Source organism: Pundamilia nyererei, unplaced genomic scaffold (assembly GCF_000239375.1).
Source record: "Pundamilia nyererei isolate P.nyererei 1_Seehausen unplaced genomic scaffold, PunNye1.0 scaffold00035, whole genome shotgun sequence".
Classification (NCBI taxonomy): Eukaryota; Metazoa; Chordata; class Actinopteri; order Cichliformes; family Cichlidae; genus Pundamilia; species Pundamilia nyererei.
This window is the reverse complement of record NW_005187436.1, coordinates 363,690-384,784: the sequence shown is the minus strand read 5'-3', so window position 1 is coordinate 384,784 and position 21,095 is coordinate 363,690. Positions and strand designations below refer to the sequence as shown.

Genomic DNA, 21,095 nt, shown 5'->3' with positions numbered 1-21,095 from the left:
ATTTAAAGGCACATGAACAGGCCAAGTTGCCAAGTTGTGATGTGATGTGTGAAAAAAAATCTTCATACCCAGGAAAGACTTTTGGTTCCACCCATAACAATTATTTCATTAATGCAATAGCGGTCCATTTTTCCTGAAGCAACCAGATCAACAGCTTATCCGAGGCTCGTCGTTAGAAATCCATAATGTGTCAGCCTTCTTGGTGAATTGATCAATCTGTTAACACATTATTCTCTCATTGAAAAAAACAAACAAACAAAAAAAAAGGGGAAAAAAACCCCCAAAAGCTAAACAAACCACAAACAGTTTTTAACTATAAAGCAATTATTTCTTCTTCTCTTCTCAGTACCTTATCTGCCACCCTGACAACCAGCATGAGTACGACTGTCTCAGGGTTTTATGCGCATACGTGAGTGCCTTGGTGTCTCATTACTTGATCAGGTAGTCCCTGGCTTGTTGTGAATTTGGAGGCTGGGGTTGGTCCACCTTGTTCCAGCTGGACTCTGGTTACCATCTGACTCAGGGTCAGTTACTAATACACTTGCCCTACACTTTGCCACTATTAATTAATGAACTCATCTGATCACAGAGCAGCAGCTCAGGGTGTAAAGGTTATTGCAGCGTTACAGATGGTTGAATATGAGAGTTCAAGTTACAGGCAAACACCGTAAGTGATAGGCCTCAGATGAGAAAGAGAAAGGGGGGAAAAAGAGAGAGCTTGAGAGAGATGGATGGATAGAGAGAGAGAGAGAAAGAGAGAGAGAGAAAGAGAGAGAGAGAGAGAGAGAGGGTGGAGGCTGGCATCAGTCCTCACAGAAAAAGTGAGACGGTAGAAAGCCAGCTGCCTTTAGGTGAGAACTATTTGAATATTCATACAATCCCATGAAGAAAAGCTGGATCCATAGTTTTGTTGGTTAATGATTTTTCATAGGGAATATCAATGTTAGTATTGGGACCCAACATATTCTAATCCTACTTTGGTTACGGATGCTGGTTTGGACTGTTTCTTTTAATATAAACGGCACAGGCTCTGGATAAAGGAAGTGTTTGCTGTAACCTTTATAGGCTCAGATATCATACTTATATTTTAGACCACAATTATATTGCATATAATATTTCTGATGGTCTAGTTGTAATTCTGATTAAAGATAAGCTTTAGTCTTCATTTGGTGCCAGCTGCATAGTTTTCTTAGTTGAAACCAAAATACTCTATACACAGGAAAAAAATTCAACAGAAAAGAAATTATTGCTAAGTTTCCTGCAACAGAATTAAATGTCAGAAAGGGTATATTCTGTCAAGCGAGGAAAAATTTCAACCCACGTGAATTTAACAGCAGGAGTCCTGACTCTCAGTGTGTGAACAAAGGGAAGTCCTAGCACTGTGGACAAGCCTTGTGACTCAGTTTAATGCAGCATGTCATAAATTATCCACGTGAGTGCCACAGGAAAGCAAGTTGATTACACAGCCTGCCAGGCATTTTTTTCCCTCTTGAAACTATTATTATTTTATGCGTTTTCTCACATGCTGTAAATTGGGGGGACAGGTTCAGTCTCATGGGAAAGATGGGTCATTTCTAAGTTTCAAGTTCTTGGTGGCATTTTGGTCCTAAGTCGGTTGCACTGCTGACTGTAGGAGAAACACCAGACACAACAATTAAACTATTATGTCACCGATATGTTTACCAATTCCAAAGAAAGATTAATGTCTGATAACTAGTCAATGAAGGTCATAACAATTTTACACATGTTTTTTATTTTAAACACAATGCTTTGCTTAGATGATTAAACTAATTTCAAATTTCTGTCCATTAAATAGAAAGTTAATAAGAAAACTGTTCAAAAAAAAGAAAAAAAAGAGACGCATTGCATTTCTGTTACACCTACAGGCACAGAGTTGTTCTGTCAGGCTGCTCTTCCGTGTTTTTTAATGCGGTTTGGTGCTATGGGTGTAATGCACACCCTGACAAATTGAGCCAGGGTGTTATTATGAAACATGCATGAGCTTTTTTGTGTAAGGATGTAAACAGAAACATACAGGCTTAGAGGGACTTTATAGCCAAGATTAAAAACATGCAACCAAATTATATCCATTTCATTTTCAGGTTGATATTATTTGGAAGCTTTAGAAATCTTCTATCTGTTAGGCCTTCAGTAGTAACCCGAGTCTGACAAACTCTACATGTGTTCAAAACCAAAAAAATGAGCACAAACCAGTTTTTCTATGTCAGACACATCAGCTGCAAGTGCTACACTTACTATGTTAGACTTTCAGAGTTGCACGCCGAACATTTATCTCCATAAATGTCTCACTTCAGACACAAAATAAAAAATATATAAATTTGATTGTTATTGCACAGGCAGTAGATAACGTAACACAGCTAACCAGAGCCGTCCCCACAGTAATGTTGCAGAGCTTTGTTTCCCTCTGGTGGTCAGTTGTGTGCATGACTGTCACTAGTGTTTAATGCTCGCAAGATCATGAAAAAATCCTTTCAAAATGTTGTGTGCCCAAAAAATTGCTGCTCGTTTTCCTTTAGCCACCAGTATTATAATTAACATGCTACTAAACATTTCGCTATATTTTGTATATTTAAATATTTTTATGATAGCCAGATTGTTTTTTAATTTAAAAAAAAAAAATTCTTTATTTTTTTTTATGTAAGCAACACTTCAGGAGGACCAGGAGGTTAAAAGCATGAATCAAAGACGCGCAAAAGAAAGAAAATACAACGACAGCAACAGAAGGCAGCATTACTTCGCCTTCAAATGAAAGGAAAACTGGGGGCTTAACTTCTGCAGTGAACATTTATGCGTTCCTAAACACATCCATATCACAAAAATGACATCATACAAAATGATGCATTTCACTAAACACTACCATCACAAATCATCAACCGTACGCGCCAATCTTTATTTTGAAAACCTTAACCGGAAGCCCTTTTTTTAAAAAAATCCTACACTGCTTGAATCTGATGAGGCATCCCTGGAGCGCGCAGCGTAATTGCAGGTGGAAAGCCTGGGAAGCAAGAAGCGATATAAGCAGGTGTCAAGCCGGGTTCAGGTTCATGATACGTTCCGTTTTTCTCCTGGATTTCGGTTGTTTTTGTGTGTTTGTGTCCCCCCCGCCACCTTCGATGATCTACAATGCAGACCTCAGCTTGGCTCGTCGGTCGTTGCGCTCTCATCCTCTGCGCGCTCCAGCTGATGGACGGGGCGAAAGGACAGAAGCAGTGTACTGAGGTGAGGCTACAGTCAATCAGTCTGAGCGGTTTATCGCTATATCAAAATAACTGACTGTTTATACAGAAAAGAAATAAAAGGCGAAAGGGTGCTGTGTCTGCGCACGCTTGAGCGAGTTATTAATCTAGTGATCGAACAGTAAACACGATTAAACATTGATGTCACATTTCCGGGTCGATTTACGGTGTAGGTTTGGAGTCCCACTTTATAATTTGCAGCATGTGTGAAGACGCACATCTCAGCACTGCTTTCTGTTTAAATAACGCGAACAACATGGAGGAGTATGAATCACTGTTCAGGTCTGGTGTTTGTTGAACTTCACCAGTCTGTGCTATTAAGTTATCAGTTTCCTGCATGAACTGGCTTTTCCTTCCCTCTGGTCTGGCACAGCTCAACACGTTCTGACACTAGGTTGGCAGCACAACACACACACACACACACACACACACACACACACACACACACACACACACACACACACACGGAGGTGTCCCAAGATAGAGGAGCAACATTCCTCTAAGTCATTCTCTTTTTTCACACTGACAAAGAGATTACTGCGGGCCTCCAGTTTGTTCCTATATGGTGGTTAAGTCATTGTGCAGCTTTAGCTTTTCTGGGGAGGGTGAGATTTACCAGAGCTGATATTTACGCTGAAAGAAATTTATTCCGAAGAGGACTTTGCTGAATCATGGTGTGAGATGAATATTGAACAGCTGCCACATCAGTGATTGACCACTGCACTTATGGGAGTCGCAAGAGATAACGAGGGTTTAGTGTTACACAGTTCACAATCCTGTATTTATTTTTTGTATCACTACAGCAGTAAAAACAGTTTGTGTATTAATATGCTTGATTTAGCCTCATTTCTTGTGACCTTTATCGGAAAGCGTCTCTGAGCTTTAACCTTAGACCCACTTAAAACCAGGGGAAAAAATCACTCCGCACACAACAGCATGCATGTGCCGGGGTGTCAAAATCTGGTTTGGCTCAAGGAATAGCATTATGTAAACTGTCAGAAATTAGGCCACCCGCCTCTGTAGACACAAGATGAGGAGAAGTGGAATCAAGAACACTGGGCCAGTGCTTTTCACTCATGGGCCACAGATTAAAACAATTACATGCAATAATCGAATGTCTAAGTGAGCCTACTTGAAATGTTAAAAGCTGCTGGTAAAATGACTCAGCCTCTTTCACCAGCAGCCCACTGCTGCCATCTCCCCTACTCCTATCGCCATGGAGATGGTTTGTTGTGACCAGGGGCAGAAGAATGGTTTTAGCTTTAGAGATTACACTGTGACTGGCACTCATGTTTTTCAGCCAATAGCAGCTGGATTCTGTAGGAATTCATTGTTAGTAGCAAGCAGTCTGCTCTGATTTGCTGGTGATTCTTATCTGGAAGAGATGATTCTGTGCTTTGGTTTGGGTGGAGATGTTTGCTGACCTGCCTCTGGCCTATGTTTACTCAGGTTTTATGTCCAAGCCTGCTATGTTGACTGACTTCTTATGTTTTGTGTGTCTCCCTGGCAGACTGATTACTACTTTGAGTACACGGAGTGTGACAGCACAGGATCTCGGTGGAGAGTGGCCATCCCACAGCACCCTGGGGCCTGTACTGGACTACCAGCGCCAGTGCGAGGCACAGAATGCAGTGAGTTAAGTGTGCGTGTGGAAAATGACTGAAGCTGATGTGTGTATGTCACCTTCTTATCAGTAGCTGGAACTTTCACCACCACAACCTGACTGAGTGTGTTTGGACGTCGACCAACCATAGAGTGAAGCTACAGGCCAATAACCTTGGAGCAAAAACAATGTTACGTAATATCTTTCTGTGCTTGCTATGAAACAAGGCACATAATTGATGGCACGTGTTGATGAAGGTTAGTGGTTGTTTAATGTGAAGTGAAAGGACAGGGAGATGTTAGTGTAGCTCCAAGAATGCACAGGTGCTCACTGACAAACATGTGTCCTTGAGGATGTTAACTCAAGCTCGTTTGGCGTTTTTTATTGGGCCATGTAACTAACCTTTCCAGTCGATGCTAATGTATTTTTTTTTCTTAAGTAAAAAAGTGAGTCATAGAGGGTGTTACTGTTTTCTTTTTGTAGTTTTTGTTTGACACTCTTATCATAATGGAGCCAAGATGACACCGTTTCATTACATGATGGAATGCTCATGTTGCTGGTCATACAAGTTTGGTCTTTATCATTCACCTGTACAGGTTTGCCCAGTGCTTTTATTCAACACCACCTCACTAATGGATCGAATCCAACAATAGGGTTCATGGATGCTTTCTTTTCTTTTACTGTTTTCAAACCCACATGTGTTATGTATGCATAAATTGTTTGGAAAAATTTTTATTTATTATTTTAATAATAATAGTGTCGTGAACTGGAATGCACTGAAGACTGAACTAACAAAATGCTTTCCATATGAGCACTGTTTCTCACCTTTTGTTATTTTAAACAATTTTTTGTTTCCTTCTTCCTCCTCACACCACTATTTATATACACTTGTGTTCTCATAGGTTCGTCATCTAATTCTAACTCGCATATGATATTTCAGTGTCATTCACTGTATTGAAATGGAGCACACTGCCCACTTAATGAGCTTATCTGTCACCAGTTGTTATGTGTAACTATCAAAGTGCCTGCCAGAGCAAACTATTTTTAAATCTAGCCTTGAAGCAGTTGCATGCTCTCACATTTAGCATAGAGAAGCATCACAATGCCATTAGACCAGAACAGGTATGAGGAAGAACTGTCCTCATACCTGTTCTGGAGAAATGCAGAGACACAATGGCTCAGTGAGGGGAAAACAAGTACAAAGACGCTGTGTAACAGATGTAAGAATGAAGTTTGTCAATCACTGGGGTTACATTACATGTAATGGCTGATGCGACCATGCTTTTTGCTGTAGAAGGTTGGTAAATTCAAAAACTGTTTTCTTTCTTTCACTGTGTCCACTAGCCTTCTCGTGTAAGGCTGGAGAGTTCCTGGAGATGTCAGCTCAGGAGTGCACTCAGTGTGCAGCAGGAAGCTACTCCCTCGGTAGCGGTATCCGCTTCGACCAATGGGATTACATGCCTATTGGATTTAGTAGCCTAGCAACCACCCTGGAGAGCAGCCTACCGGGTTATAACAGCCTCACCTGTAACAGGTAATTGAGAAAGACATTTAAAAAAGGGAAAAAGTTGGGAAAAAATACTATGCTGGATTTATTTTTTTTTTTCTTGTAGCTCTTCCTGGGTTCCTCAGGGAAACTATCTGGAGTCCAACAGGGATGAATGCACAGTCTCTCTCATCTATGCTGTGCATCTGAAGAAACAAGGCTCAGTTAGCTTTGACTACCAGTATCCTGACAGTAACCTGCTATTTGAGTTCTTTGTGAGTATTTGTTGCCTTTCAGTAGAAACATCTGCCATCACTTCATTATTAACTGTAACTGTACAGTACTCTCTGTATATAGTAACCATTGTCCTTAATGTAAATATGTAAGAAAAATTGTGTATGTTTCTGTTCTGTGTCCTGTGTACTGTTTGTTTGTATATGTGTCTTTTTGGCTGCTGTTACAACCAAATTTCCCCTTGTGGGACAATTAAAGAATTATTCTATTCTATTCTATTATTATTGCTTGCATATACATCTATCTATGCTATTTTATTTGTAAGAAGCCTGCAAGAGCTAATTAAAAAGTACTATAGATTGTGCTCAAGCTAAAGCATAGTTACATAGTTTTCTTACAGTTAATTCTAGTACTTCATTTTTTTGTATTTTCCCCTGTCCACTTATCCTAACACAGCATTAATGTAGTGATGCGGTGTGTATGCATGAACATATAAACCATGCACAATGTTGTAACTGAAAATTAGTGTGAAAAAAGGGGGAAGGTTTTGATCTGCTTGTGTGTGTTTAGATCCAGAATGACCAGTGTCAAGAAATGGATCAGTCTGATGACAAGAAGTGGCTCAAGCTCACCAAGCATGGTGAATGGGCAACTCATACGGTAAATGTCTCACAGAGCAAGATGACGAGTAGACAGAAAGGGCAGGTTTTTAGCCTCGTTCTCCCAAAACAAATGTATTGTGTAACATCCACCGAGCGGATAGAAGCAGGAAGCGTGTACACAGAAAGGAGCTGGCATCATTTTATATTGTCTCCAGTAATTTTCCACTCATGCTGTAAATGAGCTTCTGCACGTACATATTTTGGTTTCTGCATTGTGAATTAAAATGTACAATTAAATGTAATATATGGATCTTCTTGAGATGGGTTTCTAGTGGTGGTACTGCTCCTTGCTTCTTCTCGCAGGTTAGATTAGACTTGTTTGGTTCAAGAAAATGTTCCACATTGTTCTGCTATTTTAATTCCTTAATAAGAAAAAAAAATATATGAATTTACTTGCGTGGCATTATATGCCATGAAAACAAAACAAATCTGTATAAAGTTACTGTTGTCCTGAATACTTTGCAGTTTATGTTTTCTGAACTTGTGCTGTTAAGCTTTATACTTCATGGTTAGATGGCTATAGAGTTACAGCTTAGCTGCTGCAATTAAGCTGATTGCATATAATGACCTTTCTTAATTTTCAGATAGAATATTATATTAATTATTAATATTTAATCCCAAGCTGATGATGCATTGATATGTGTATTCTAGGTGAACCTGAAATCTGGCACCAACATCCTTTACTGGAGGACTGGTGGTGTTGCGATGGGAAAAAAAGTGGTGAATCCTGCACTGCTGAAAAATATTCATATTGAGGGTTGGTGGTTACTTTTGCTTTTTTCTTTTTCTCTTTATAAAAAATGACAACAAAATAGATCAAACAGTTACTTCTTCTTTCTATCTTTTCTGCTCCGCTCAGGTGTTGCCTACACATCAGAGTGTTTTCCGTGTAAGCCGGGATCTTTCAGTCGAGTCCCTGGCTCCTCCTCGTGTGAACCCTGTCCTCGGGACACCTATTCTGGCCATGGTGCCAGTTCCTGCACTCCCTGTAACACCAGCACTCAGTATGCAGGTATGAATAAAAAGCTAGATTTGCCATTTCAAATCTGTTTTGAATCCTAATTGCTATCACTGCTATTCAGAGAAGCACATCTAAAGGATATAGATAGAGCTTGTCCTATTTTTATGTCACAGTTGTCAAACTTTAGAAAAAGAAACACAGTGAGCCCGTGTGATCGCAAGGGAATAGCAGGTTTTGGCAACTGGGGCAGCAAAAGTAATGCTTGATCATTATGTTAGTATATTTGCTAACATATGTAATATGATAGGAAGGCAGCCAATGCACTAGAATCTTGAACTAGAAGTTTAGATTTTTTTTTTTTTTTTTCCCCAGGGGTTTTGAATGAGGACTTTTCAGTTAAAGTACTGTGGTTATTTTATTTGTATGATGTATCTTGTAACATACTTTTACATACTGCTACATAATGTTAACATACTTTTTGAAAATGTATTTAGTTGGATCTTTCTACTCAAGTGATTTAAAAAAAATGTATTCACTTATTTTTAAAATTGGCCTGTACCATATTAAATAGGCACATTTCAGGATAAATATTAAGGACTGCCAATAAGTTGCACTCCTTTGGATTATGAACTAAATATGACCCAACCTACTCCTTGCCTGGGACAATGATTGGCCATTTCTTGTAGATGCACTGTTGACCGATATGTATTTTGATGTTATTAATATTTTCTATTTGAGCTGTACTAGGTGATGTGTTTTATGAAGACCAAAAGGCAAAACCAGCTGATATGGCAATACAACTCTTCTTTGTACTTCAAACGAGTTGTTCAGACTGTTTAACCATCTAATGAAATTTAAGTTTTAAGATGAAAGAACAGACAATTCCACAGTTTTTACTGAGGCACACTCTGCCTTAATAAAGAATCATATAATGCATTTAATTAATTTTCTGTTTAGTAAAGTAATTTAAAAGTCACTGGATACAGCTAGATACGGTAGAGGATTTGGGCCACCGGGGGGGGAAAAGTGGGCATGTCTTTTTTTCTTTTTTCTTTTTATTTTTCCAAAATTCTGAGCTTAACCTCAGAATTCTTTCTTTTGTCTCAGACCTATGGAAAAGAAGAAAAAAATCACATGCCCACTTTTTTTTTCTCAGTGGCCCTAGTCCTCTTTCCTAGCTAGATCATCCAGGGAATAAACATATTTTATTTAGTACATATTTTGCGACTGTTGCTTTGCTAGTGTTGTATCCATATAAAAGGAAGTGGGGGTGGGGGTGGGGGGATCAATTCTGCTTAAAATTGTTTTTAAATAATTATATTTGCTTTATATCTCCTATGCTAATATTATCTAATAGTAATAGTATCTAATAGCTAATAGTATCCCCACTTTTCCTAGCTGAGGGATCTGGCTCATGTAAGGACAGACCTCCCTGTTCCATGAAGGATTATTTCCAGATCCACACAGCTTGTGACCAAGAGCGCAAGGTGAGAGAAAAGAGGCTACCTCTTTACTAAAGAGCCTGTTGAGACTTGCTCTATAATCACAGTTTGTCCTTTTTATTCCAACTCACACCTTTTTTTCTTTTATTTATTTATTTATTTATTTTTTATCATCTGATTTCAGACACAGGTCATATATAAGTGGGTTGAACCTAAGATCTGTCTTGAGAATGTGACTGGAGCTGTGACATTGCCTCCAAGTGGAGAACGAGAGCCCTGCCCCCCCTGTAACCCTGGTTTCTATAACAATGACACGGCCACATGCTCACCATGTCCACCTGGGACCTTTTCCGATGGCATGAAACGTACTGAAAACTTTCTATCTTACAGTCCTCATTTGTCTTCCACTTACCTTTTATTTCATGCGGTTTCCCAATTGTGTTTTTCACTGTTTGTCCCCAGCATGTCAGCAGTGTCCTGCAGGCTCTGAGCCCACCTTGGGTTATGAGTACAAATGGTGGAATGTTCTTCCTTCTAACATGAAGACTTCCTGTTTTAATGTCGGCAATTCCAAGTGTGACAGTATGAATGGTAGGTGTTTATGGCAAGACATGCTCACTTTTGCTCTTTCTCTCAATTCTGGTCTATTTTGTCACTGTATTGTGTGATGACTCCAATGAAGTGAATCAAAAAGCATGGCAAATATTTGGCTACCATTAGCAACACGCACTAACCGCAACACCCACACGACACTAACCGCAACACTGACACCAAGGCCCACCAACACCCCACCCCCAACGACAACAATGATGCCAACAGCTCTTCCTTCTCCTCCAACAAACTAGTTAATTGTGCTCATGGGGAGGAGGTGGGACGATTTATCTTTATTTTAAGCAAATACACCAGAGTTCATGCAGTTTTCTAAATGTCTATACATTATTATACTTTACTTTATTTATTTATTTATTTATTTATTTATTTATTTATTTATTTATTTATTTTCAGGTTGGGAGGTTGCAGGTAATCACATCCAGGCTGGAGCCGGAAGCTCTGATAATGATTACCTCATCCTCAACCTCCATGTTCCTGGATTCAAGTAAGGATAGTTTCTTTGAGTTTTTTAGCCTCCACTTTTGCCACTGAGCTATTTCTTTCAGCTGTGACTAATTCCCTTCTTCTGTTTATTTGCCATCAGGCTTCCTACTTCAGTGTCGAGTCATTCAGGGGAAGAATTTGGTCGCATTACATTTGAATTTGAAACTTCTTGCACAGCTGACTGTGAGCTCTACTTCATGATGGTGAGAAGAGTTACTGACACGATTGCTGCTCTGAAAAATGTTACCATAGATTTTCAAACCAGAAATTTGTCTAATGAATCTTTTAGGATGTAAACAGGAAGAGTACAAAAATAGTGGAGTCTTGGGAGAAAAACAAAACAAGGCAAACCTACACACACATCATGACAAAGAATGCTTCAGTTTCCTACACATGGGCCTTCCAGAGGACTAACCAAGCTTCAGATGTGAGTAGAAGTACACAATTACACACAGATATGAACTAATTTAAACTACATTCACTTCAAAGCTGTCAGTGAATGATGTTCATTAATACTTTCCACCCATCCATCCATTTCCTTCCACTTATCCGGGGCTGGGTCATTAGGGCAGCAACCTAAGTAGAGACGCCCAGACAGACCTCCCTCTCCCTGGCCACCTCCTCCAGCTTGTCTGGGGGAACACAAAGGTGTTCCCAGGCCAAATGAGAGATATAATCTCTCAAGCTTGGCCCGGGTCTGCAACGCAGCATCCTCCCAGTGGGTTATGCCTGGAACACATCACCCTGGAGACCCCAGCAGGCATCCTTGTCAGATCACCTCAATTGGCTCCTTTCGATGTGGAGGAGTAGCAGCTCTACTCTGAGCCTCTCCCAGATGGCCAAACTCCTCACTTTATCTCCAAGGGAGAGGCCAGCCACACTTCAGAGGAGGCCCGTTTCCGTCACTTGTATCCACGATCTCGTTTTTTGGTCACTACTCAAAGGTCGTGAGCATAGCTGAGGGTAGGGACGTAGACCGGGAAATTGAGAGCTTAGCTTTTAAGTGCAGGTCTCTCTTCACTACAACAGACCGGTACAGCATTCGCATCACTGGCGCTGCAGCACCAATCTGTCTGTCAATCTCCTACTCCCCTCTTCCCTCGCTTGTGAACAAGACCCCAAGATACTGACCCAAGGCTCTCCACTTGGGGCAGGAACTCGTCCCTAACCTGGTTTAGTATGGACATGGCACCCTTTTCTGGCTGAGGACCATGGCCTCAGACTTGGAGGTGGTGATTCTCATCCTGCTGCTGGAGGCCACCGCCTGATGAAGTCAATGGAGCCACATCTGCGAAAGGCAGAGATGAGATTCTGAGACCACCCAAGTTGAAGCTTTCTGTCACTTGGCCTAGAAATTCTGCCCATTTAAATTCTAAATTGAATCTGTAACAAACGGCAACCCTGGTAGAGTCCAACACCCACTGGGAACAAGCCTGACTTATTACAGGCTATGCAGACCAAGCTCTTGCAATGGTTGCAAAAGGATCAACTGGCTCAAAGCAACGGGCCAGACACCCCATACTCCTGAAACACCTCCCACAGAACTCTCCGAGGCACATGGTCAGATGCCTTCTCCAAGTCCACAAAACACATGTAGATTGGTTGGGCAACCTCCCATGCACCCCCAAATGTCCTCAAAAGGGTAAAGAGGTGGTCCAGTGTTCAGCGACCGGGACAAAAACCACATTGTTGCTCCTGTGTCCAAAGTTCAGTCTTTGTACAACACCCAGAGCCTTTAGGAACCTCATCCACTCCAGGGGCTATCCCACCAAAGAGTTGTTTAACTGCCTCGGTGACCCCACCCCTGGTGATAGATGACTCGTCCCCTCCTCCCCAGACTCTGCTTCCTCTATGGAAGATCCCACAGTCTTCTGTTTATTTGCCATCAGGCTTCCCACAGTCCCACCTGAGCCAACTCACCACCAGGTGGTGATCAGCTGTCAGCTCAGCACCTCTCTTCACCCAAGTGTCAATCACATACAGCTGCAGGTCTGATGATACAGTTACAAAGTCGATCGCTGACGTGTGGGCTAGGGTGTCCTTTAAAATTATAAATATATTTATATATTATTAATTAAATTAGAGTTGTATAGAAATATATAACTCTAATTTAATTTACCTCAAATATTTAATTATCTCATATAATTGCAAACCTTATTACATATAAAGTGCAAAACTGTAAAAGAATAGCAGTAACCTTTGCTTCTTGCTTTTGGCTTTAAACTGTCTTTGGTTGCTGTTGTTGTCGTTGTGTTGTAATTTGTGCAATAGCTAATAAAATCTGAAATGACTGAGTTCTTGAGGTCAGACCACTTTAGGCACACAAAGTACTCCCTTCCTTCTTTTTGGTTCTAAAGATAAATTCTGAAGTGTCATTCAGTGTCTTGCACAATATATCAACACTGGAGATTTTATTTCACGTCATCTGGCTGATGTGTATTTATCTCTCTCTACCTAAGGTACGACAGTATGTCAAAGATGTGGCGCGAATCTACTCCATCACTGTGAGTAACGCGGTGGATGGAGTGTCCTCTAGCTGTCGGGTTTGTGCCCTCGGTGCACAACCGTCCAGCTCTGCGTGTGTGCCGTGCCCACCTGGGCATTACATAGACGCAAGTACGAGCCAGTGCACAGAGTGTCCACCTAACACATACCTGATGCCTCACGCTGCACCAGGCCCTGATGCCTGCAAATCCTGTGGACCTTCCAGCAAAAGTGACAAGGTTTGTTGCTATGATTGTGAAAGAAATTAAGAAAATTCTTGTTATCAGTAAGGCGGTACACCAGACACCTGTGTATTTGTTTTCCAGGAGCACAGCTTATGCTATAGTGACTGTCACTTCACCTACACAGAAGGCAATGCCACTCTGACTTTTGACTTCAGCTCACTTGGGCCAGTGGGGTCACTGATGAATGGCCCAAGCTTTACCTCAAAAGGAACCAAGTACTTCCATCACTTCAATATCAGTATCTGTGGAGGAAAGGTGTGCAAAGATGAAAATGCGCAGAAAATCCTGCAATTTTAAATGTGTTGTGCACAAATTGAATGTCATTGCAATTTTCTCTTTTTCTTTAAGGGTCAGTTGGCAGTATGTACAGACAATGTAACAGACCTATCCATCACCGACTCCCAGAGAGAAAAGGAAGGCCCCAATGCCATCACGACCTTCATCTGTCAATCAACAATAATCCCAGCTAGTGGACGAGGATTCCACACAGCCCTCTCCTCGCAGTCCATTAACCTGGCTGACACATTTGTTGGTTAGTGAGCATCAAGACGGTGGCAGTGAAGAGAATTGAATTTAGGATTACTTTTTTATGCCTCTATTTTTATTTTAAAAGAATAAAATAATATGTGATAATAAGTAAAAGGTCCTTTTTTGTGGGGATCATTACTCGTATAATATAAAAGGTCTTTTTTGCTTGTCTTTAAATGTTAAACTCCTGTCATAGAAAAGATTAAAGACAAATTAAAAGTAGACATATTATTAAGTAATACATTTCTATAAATATTAACAGGGGCAACTGTGGATAACAACCTTGAAGGAATAAGTGTAACACCAGATCTGTTTTCCAAGACCTCCAAGAAAGTTCCTGATGTCAACTTTTACTACAGGTGCCTATCATTACAGGCATTATTTATAGAGTGGAAAAAAAAAATCACTGCTTTAAGCTTCTTGCTTTCTGTGCTTTTTGGTGTAAGGTCTTTGGAGACAACTTCATCTTGCGAGTCGGGTCGGAGCGTGGTGGTGACACTTCGCTGCAACCCATACAAGAGCACTACGGGGGAGCTCTCAGTACCCAGGTCTTTCTCATCAACGTCTCTCTAATTTTCATGTGTTTGTCACTGTTCTGCGCTGTGGTCCAGCTTACTGAACAAATTGTGCCTTTGGCTATTTCAGTCAGTGCCCTGCTGGAACGTGTGATGGTTGCACCTTTCAATTCTTATGGGAGAGCTCAGGGGCTTGTCCTACATGCACAGAAAGAGACTACCATCAGATAGAGGGAGTCTGCAAGGGAGGAAATCAGGTGTGTGTGTGTGTGGACATATACTTGTCTATGAGTACTGGATTTTTCTTAAGGGCACGTTTAATGTGAATTAAAACAGACTGTGTACTGCAGCTTTCATTTGAAGTGGCTTATATTCACCTCCGATTTTAAAATTCTTATCCAATTTTATAGCCAGCCAAGCAACCAAACGGGTTATAATTCCACAACGGTTCATGCTAACAAGCCTAAAGGTTGTTAGCATCCAAAATATCCATGTACGTAGAAAAATCCCACAAAGCTTAAAGTCAGCACTATAACAGTCTTTGTTTCACTTAAAATGCAGGTTGCTGGAATGAAGACAAACCTATTGAACACTTCAAATTTCATATTTACACTTACTAGTGTATGCGCTGTCCCATTCATATGTGTATATCCACCCTTAGGACTTGCTGTATGTGTGGAATGAACCAAAGCTGTGCATGGGTGGTGTGCCCTTGCCTGCTAAGAAAACACAGACCTGTGAGGGCATTGAGTTCTGGATCCAGCTTGGTGCAGGACTGGGAGCTTTCACTGCAGTGTTGCTCGTTTCCCTGACCTGCTATTTCTGGAAGAAGAACAAACGGTATCTTTAGCCTCTTGTTCTTTAACTTCTCACATCATTATTTAATTACATGTTTTCTCATTTTCCCCTTAATTCCCCTTAATATTCTCCCCTTCTCCCTTTCTCACCTTCTTCCTCATCACTGCTGTAAGATTTTAGCTTCACATGTTTTGTTTTCTTTCCTTAACTTTGTCTCTTCTTCTCCATTATTACCAAATCCCATCTCTTGCCATTCTGTCTCTGTAACATCACAGTATTTATGTGAAGATTCTTCGTCTTCTTCTTCTTGTAAATTTCTGCAGTATTGATTCTGTCACTTGTCTCTGTGCAAGGTTGGAGTATAAGTACTCCCGGCTGGTGATGTCTGCTAATAAGGAATGTGAAATGCCAGTGGCTGACAGCTGTGCTGTGATGGAGGGGGAGAATGAGGCAGACATGGAGGATGAAGTTGTATACACAAAACCTTCTCTACTTGGAAAACTCAAAGCCATAGCATCCAAGGTGAGAGACACAGTATCACTATACTTTTAAAGCCACAAAGTTCCACAGTGGTAAAAAAACAAACAAACAAACAAACTATATAGTGTTGCAAAATAATTCTCTTTTCGTTTTCATTTTAGAGAAATGGAGATAACTATGAAAATGTGCAGCTAAATTCGGCTCATTCCAAAACATTGGTGTGGAGCTAGAGTGGAAGAACCGTGAAGGGGGCTGAGGGGAGAAATCAGACCTTCAAGAGACTTTTCCCACTTTGTGACCCCTATCTAACTATCCCCTTTATAAGCTTTGATACCTGGAACACCAACTGTTTGTATGTGCACACACATATAGACACAACATCAGAGCCATGCTCAAACGAGTCACACTAACCTGGTGGCCTTAAAGCTTGGTACGATGGAGCTGTCCAGTTAAAGACTGTGAAGCAGGTGTGTGGCTGACACTTCCTGATAGCTGTCTGATTCTAATTTATTTCAGGAAAAAATTGATAGAAGAGCTCAGGGTAAGACAAAGACCTATTTAAGATGTCCTGTTTTGCTATTTTTCTCTCTTCAGTTTGCGTATCGTCCAATATTTCGTTGATACCTGTGGTATAGTTCATCTTCAGGAAAGCTATGATTTGCCTTTCCATATCCCACAGATGTTTACACAGATTGGTTTATTCTTTTCATGTACAATCATTATCTTCTCATGTTTTTGTTGTTGTTGTTTTTTTTTTTTTTTGAAATTATATAATGAAGAGAACTACTGATCAGTTGAAATTTGAATTTGCCATATTCTGTTTGGGTTGTGGTGTGGACTGTCCATGTACTTCAAATAAATCATGATGTATTTATGTATAACCTGACTCAGTTTGATTATCTTATTAAAAAGCTGCTGAGAAATTAAGCAATAAATACATTTGACTTAAGGTTAAGTCAAGTGTATTTGTTCAATACTATTTAGACTCAAGGTACTTTTGCATGCTTTGCAGACTGAAAAGAGGAATACAAAGAGACATTTAAAACATCTGTAAACATATGTATACAAGCTTGCACAAACAGTCATTATTAAAATATGAAGACATTTCACAGATGTCCAGTTATATAGATCTGGTGCACTTGCTTCTATTTTAATGGGATTGTCACCAAAAATTCAAGTTGTTTCTAATACGGCCTTAGTAAAAGCTATGTCAAATCATCATTAACACTATGGGGCATCCATAAAAAATGGAACTGGCAAACAAAAATGTAACTCGTGAAGAAATATGCACTCATCAACCACTTTGTTAGGGGATCCTATTGTTAAGATGACCTGCTGAAGTTCAAACTGAGCATTAGAATAAAGAAAAGAGATCTAAGTGACTTTGAATGTGGCGTGGTTGTTGGTACCTGACGGACTGGGCTGGTTCACACACAACCATCCTCGAGGTTTACATTTCCCCACAGAGGCAGTGCTTTGTGGGGAAATGCCTTGTTGATGTCAGAGAAGAATGGCCAGACTACTTTGACCTGATAGGATAATGAGAGTAACTCAAATAACTACTTGTTAGAACCAAGATACGTAGACGAGCACCTCTGAATGCACAACATGTCACAGCTTAGAACAGATAAGCTGCAGTAGCAGAAGGCCACATCAGATGTCACTGTTTTCTTTATCATGACAGTGAGTTCAACATACTCATTTGGCCTCCACAGTTACCAGATCTAAATCCAATAGAGCACCTTTGAGTTTTGTGCAACGCCAGATGCAGGAGATCATTCTACATCACAATGGTGATGTGTTTCAAATAAGATCATTTTGAATTTGATGGGATCAACATATCTCCAAAAAACTTGGGACAGGGTGATGTCCCCATTTCATTTAACAGCAGCTTGTAATTGTGAGCAAAGGAGACCATGTGCTGGAATTTTTTGGGAGAGGTGATAATGGACTCAATAGCTACTCACCAGTCCTGGGTCTTATTTGTATTTTTGGTTTTCTGGTGTGAGAAATATTTGACCAATGTTATCCTAAAAAATAATTTCAAATTTAAAACAATCTAACCACAAATGGTGATTTCCACCTTTTCTCAGTCCAGTATAAATGAGCCTTGACCCAGAGAAGACGTGTGTTTCTGGATTATGTTTGCAGTGATTTCCGGAAGTGTTCTCAAGCAGTGATTTCCATTATAGAATCATATTTGTCTGTTAATGCAGAGCTACCTGATGGCCCAAAGATCATGAGCAATCAATACTTATTTTTGGCCTTTTGCCTTGCCCAACAAGATTTTTCTGGATTCTATGAATCTTTTGATGCACTGAAGATAATGAGTTATCGAACATCTTACATTAAGGAAAATTATTCTGAAATTGTTCCACAATTTGTAGATGCAGATTGGTGAACATCTGCCGAGCTAAGATGCTTTTTTTTTTAAAAACAAAAAATACAGAATATGTTACTCACCTGTGCACAATTAATTTTGCACAATTGCAAAATGTTCCTCCAGATATTTCTCTTTAGTACTACTTATGTTTCCAGCCTTTTGCTCTTGAAATGTGTGGCTGCTATCAATTTCAAACTAAGCAAATATTGTTCATAAAATGGTAAAAATGTCTCAGTTTAATGTTTATGAGATTTGCAAATGATTGCATTATGTTTTAATAAAATTTTCCAAAGTGCCCAACTAGTCATCGCACAACAAGTTTACAAATAAGGCAGAACTTCATTTCCTGGTTTTGGTTGTTATAGTGGAATGAATGGCATTCATCAGTCAGAAGATTTATATCGTGGCCTGAAAGTATTCAGTATTTCCAAACCCCTCTGGCACTTGGCTTCAACAGTAATATAATATTCTACCAACGGAGGGCACAATATTACCTTAAAATGATATATTACTTTTTAAAGTTACCATTGCGCAAATCATCATGCTGGCTCAGAAGTGGCTACTTTTGACTTACTGATATACAGGATGCGAAAATTACACAGCTGAAGCAGAAAAAAAAAAAATCCCCCTCGCGGTTAGAAATGATACATTTGATGAGCCACTTTCCCCCCACCTTTTTCCTTAGCAACTCACCCTGGTCTTCACTGGCATTCGCCATATCGTCCTGCAGAGGTCAGTCAAACATTAAGATTTTAAAAGGTAAACTCATGTCGTTTAATTTAACGTCCTCTTTGATTTTTCCCTGGTTTTTGCTTCCCTACAGAACATCCTTTTTCAGTACAAGTTTCTGAAAATTTACCTGTACACGATTCCCGAGTGTTTAATGCCGCTGGAGAACTCCTTGCTGTAAACCGCAGCACAGTATGGTGGTCAGAAGTGTAATTACTGAAACTAACCACTGGAGGGCGACATTCACTAGTATACAAAAGAAGAGTCCAAATCCTGTTTTACAGAACAGATAACGATAATGTAATCTTGTAAAAATAATAAAGTAAAATGAGATAAAAATGAATAAAATATGATAAGATATTCATTTCAACAGTTTGACATGTCCCTGACGTTTCTAAAAGCAAAACAAAATAGCTTCTCTAAACTACGTTGTGTCAAACTACAAGCTACTGACTGCAGTGTAGAATGGAAAATTACCAAAAGACTGCTTCATCTTTATCTTTTTTTAATACACACTTTTAACGTCTTACTTTCAGAGACTGAACCTTCACACTGCATTTAGCAAAAACACTGGGCTCTCCGGTAGATGGTTTAACAAGAATGCCTTCATTGGGGAACAGATGAGGCAGGGTGTTAGAGCCATCTTTCAACATTTGGCAACACACACGTTGAATAGAGCCCATGTGGATATGAAAGTGATGTTGAGAGGCTGTTAGTGTTGCTGGAGAGACGAATGTATCTGCACTTCGACACACATTTCAGCTGCATTTATTGATATTTTTCTGAGATGAACAGAGAGAAGGATGAGTGGACAAAACCAGGTTTTTTTCCTTGTTATTTTATTATGATGTCATCACAGCCTTATTATTGCACATACCATAAACACGGAACTATTGCTTTTGTGGTTGATCAGTTCCAGAGTCCCTTAAACCTCAGCTTCATTTTGCCTGCAGAGATCTCATCTTGTTTCAAAGAGGCCAAGGACACATTCTGCTATACGGCGGGGGCTATAGCACAGAGATCTTTGTGGAGCACACAGCAGTTGGCCGAGGCTGAATAGAGGAACAATGTTTATAATGAATGGCTGCTTGTAAAGGATATTCATGAGTAAAGCCAATTAAGGACGCTTCCAGAGTGAGTTACTTGGTGCATGACATGGTAAAACTCGGAAAGGTGAGGCATTTCAAAGTAAAGCGTTTCCTCTACGTCTCAGTTCCAACAGATTTTCCCATACACCCGTTAAACCCTTTTCAAACCTCCTTATGCCTCGACAGCATGCCTGCAGTGGGCTCCCAGATCTAAATGCTTCAGTTCAAGTATGGCCTAGCAGCCTGCTGGTCTTGCTTAGGTGGTCTTGGCTGAGACCCACTGTGTAGCAAGTTTCACACATCGAGTGGAGATGAGGTGGACAAATGTGGCGAGGGAAAGGTTGAAGGGGTGAGGCAGGCTGTGAGAGACGGGGTCAAAAGAAGAGTGTGAGATTGTTGTCAGAGACTGGTCCCCGGACTAAATGAGTGGAGAACAGGGTTAAGTGCTCTATTTGTGCAACTATTAAAAGCTGGGAGTAGGGTACAGGGACTCGCAGAGCCAAATCTCATCAGTCACTGCCAATTTGAATCAGAACCAGCAACTCGTTTTTCTTTTCCTCCTTTTTCGGCAACTCCTCACCCCTCCTCTTCATGCGGACAAACAGACATTCCAGCAGCGGATGTGATGGTGGTTGTCCATAGCAACGTGCCATGCTGGGTGTATCTTGTGGGAGCAGGACCACTGAGTGAATGGCTAAGCCTTCTTCTAACAAAGACTGCGAATCTCTGAGATGCTTTGAGCTTCCATAGAAGCACTGTGACTTCTGGGCTGTGGGAGTGCTTTACATAATCCAGCAGCAGCTTCCCTCTGCTCTGCCACAGCGCTCTCTCCTGCTGCTCTCTGCACCTAACACACACGCCCCAATGTAGGTCGGCTCATCTTGGCGCATCCTCTGAAATTCTTTCAATCTATCATTCAGTGTGATAATCACAGTGTGCTCTTGGAGACAGGCAGCGTAAAGGTGTAGACCAGTCATGAGATGTATGTTCAACAGTTCTACCCGCATCTGCTGTATGAAATTTGAGAGAATAGTTTGAAAAGGCTCGACCGGGGGGGGGAAGAAAATGAGTGATTCCGATCACATATTTTGCTGGAAACATCAAA

The 21,095-nt window shown here is 40.5% G+C and overlaps 1 protein-coding gene across 1 annotated transcript; it reads left to right on the top strand.

Annotated features, from left to right (window-relative positions):
• Window positions 1-2,964: 2,964 nt before the first annotated feature.
• On the top strand, window positions 2,965-16,671 carry elapor2a (endosome-lysosome associated apoptosis and autophagy regulator family member 2a). Its single transcript, XM_005729867.1, has 22 exons — window positions 2,965-3,240; window positions 4,768-4,888; window positions 6,205-6,394; window positions 6,474-6,621; window positions 7,151-7,240; window positions 7,894-7,999; window positions 8,102-8,254; window positions 9,602-9,690; window positions 9,830-10,010; window positions 10,108-10,236; window positions 10,651-10,741; window positions 10,841-10,943; window positions 11,030-11,167; window positions 13,200-13,463; window positions 13,551-13,724; window positions 13,818-14,001; window positions 14,260-14,356; window positions 14,444-14,545; window positions 14,643-14,769; window positions 15,174-15,352; window positions 15,664-15,832; window positions 15,952-16,671. The coding sequence occupies exons 1-22, from the start codon at window positions 3,145-3,147 to the stop codon at window positions 16,018-16,020; spliced, it is 3,000 nt and encodes a 999-aa protein (XP_005729924.1). The 5' UTR covers window positions 2,965-3,144; the 3' UTR covers window positions 16,021-16,671.
• The last annotated feature ends 4,424 nt before the right edge of the window (window positions 16,672-21,095 follow it).

Coding starts and splice junctions, on each gene's coding strand:
- elapor2a (XM_005729867.1), top strand. CDS start 3,145: ATGCAGACCTCAGCTTGGCTCGTCGGTCGTTGCGCTCTCATCCTCTGC. Junction 11,168..13,199: donor GGACTAACCAAGCTTCAGAT/GTGAGTAGAAGT, acceptor TCTCTACCTAAG/GTACGACAGTATGTCAAAGA. Junction 15,353..15,663: donor TTCTGGAAGAAGAACAAACG/GTATCTTTAGCC, acceptor TCTCTGTGCAAG/GTTGGAGTATAAGTACTCCC.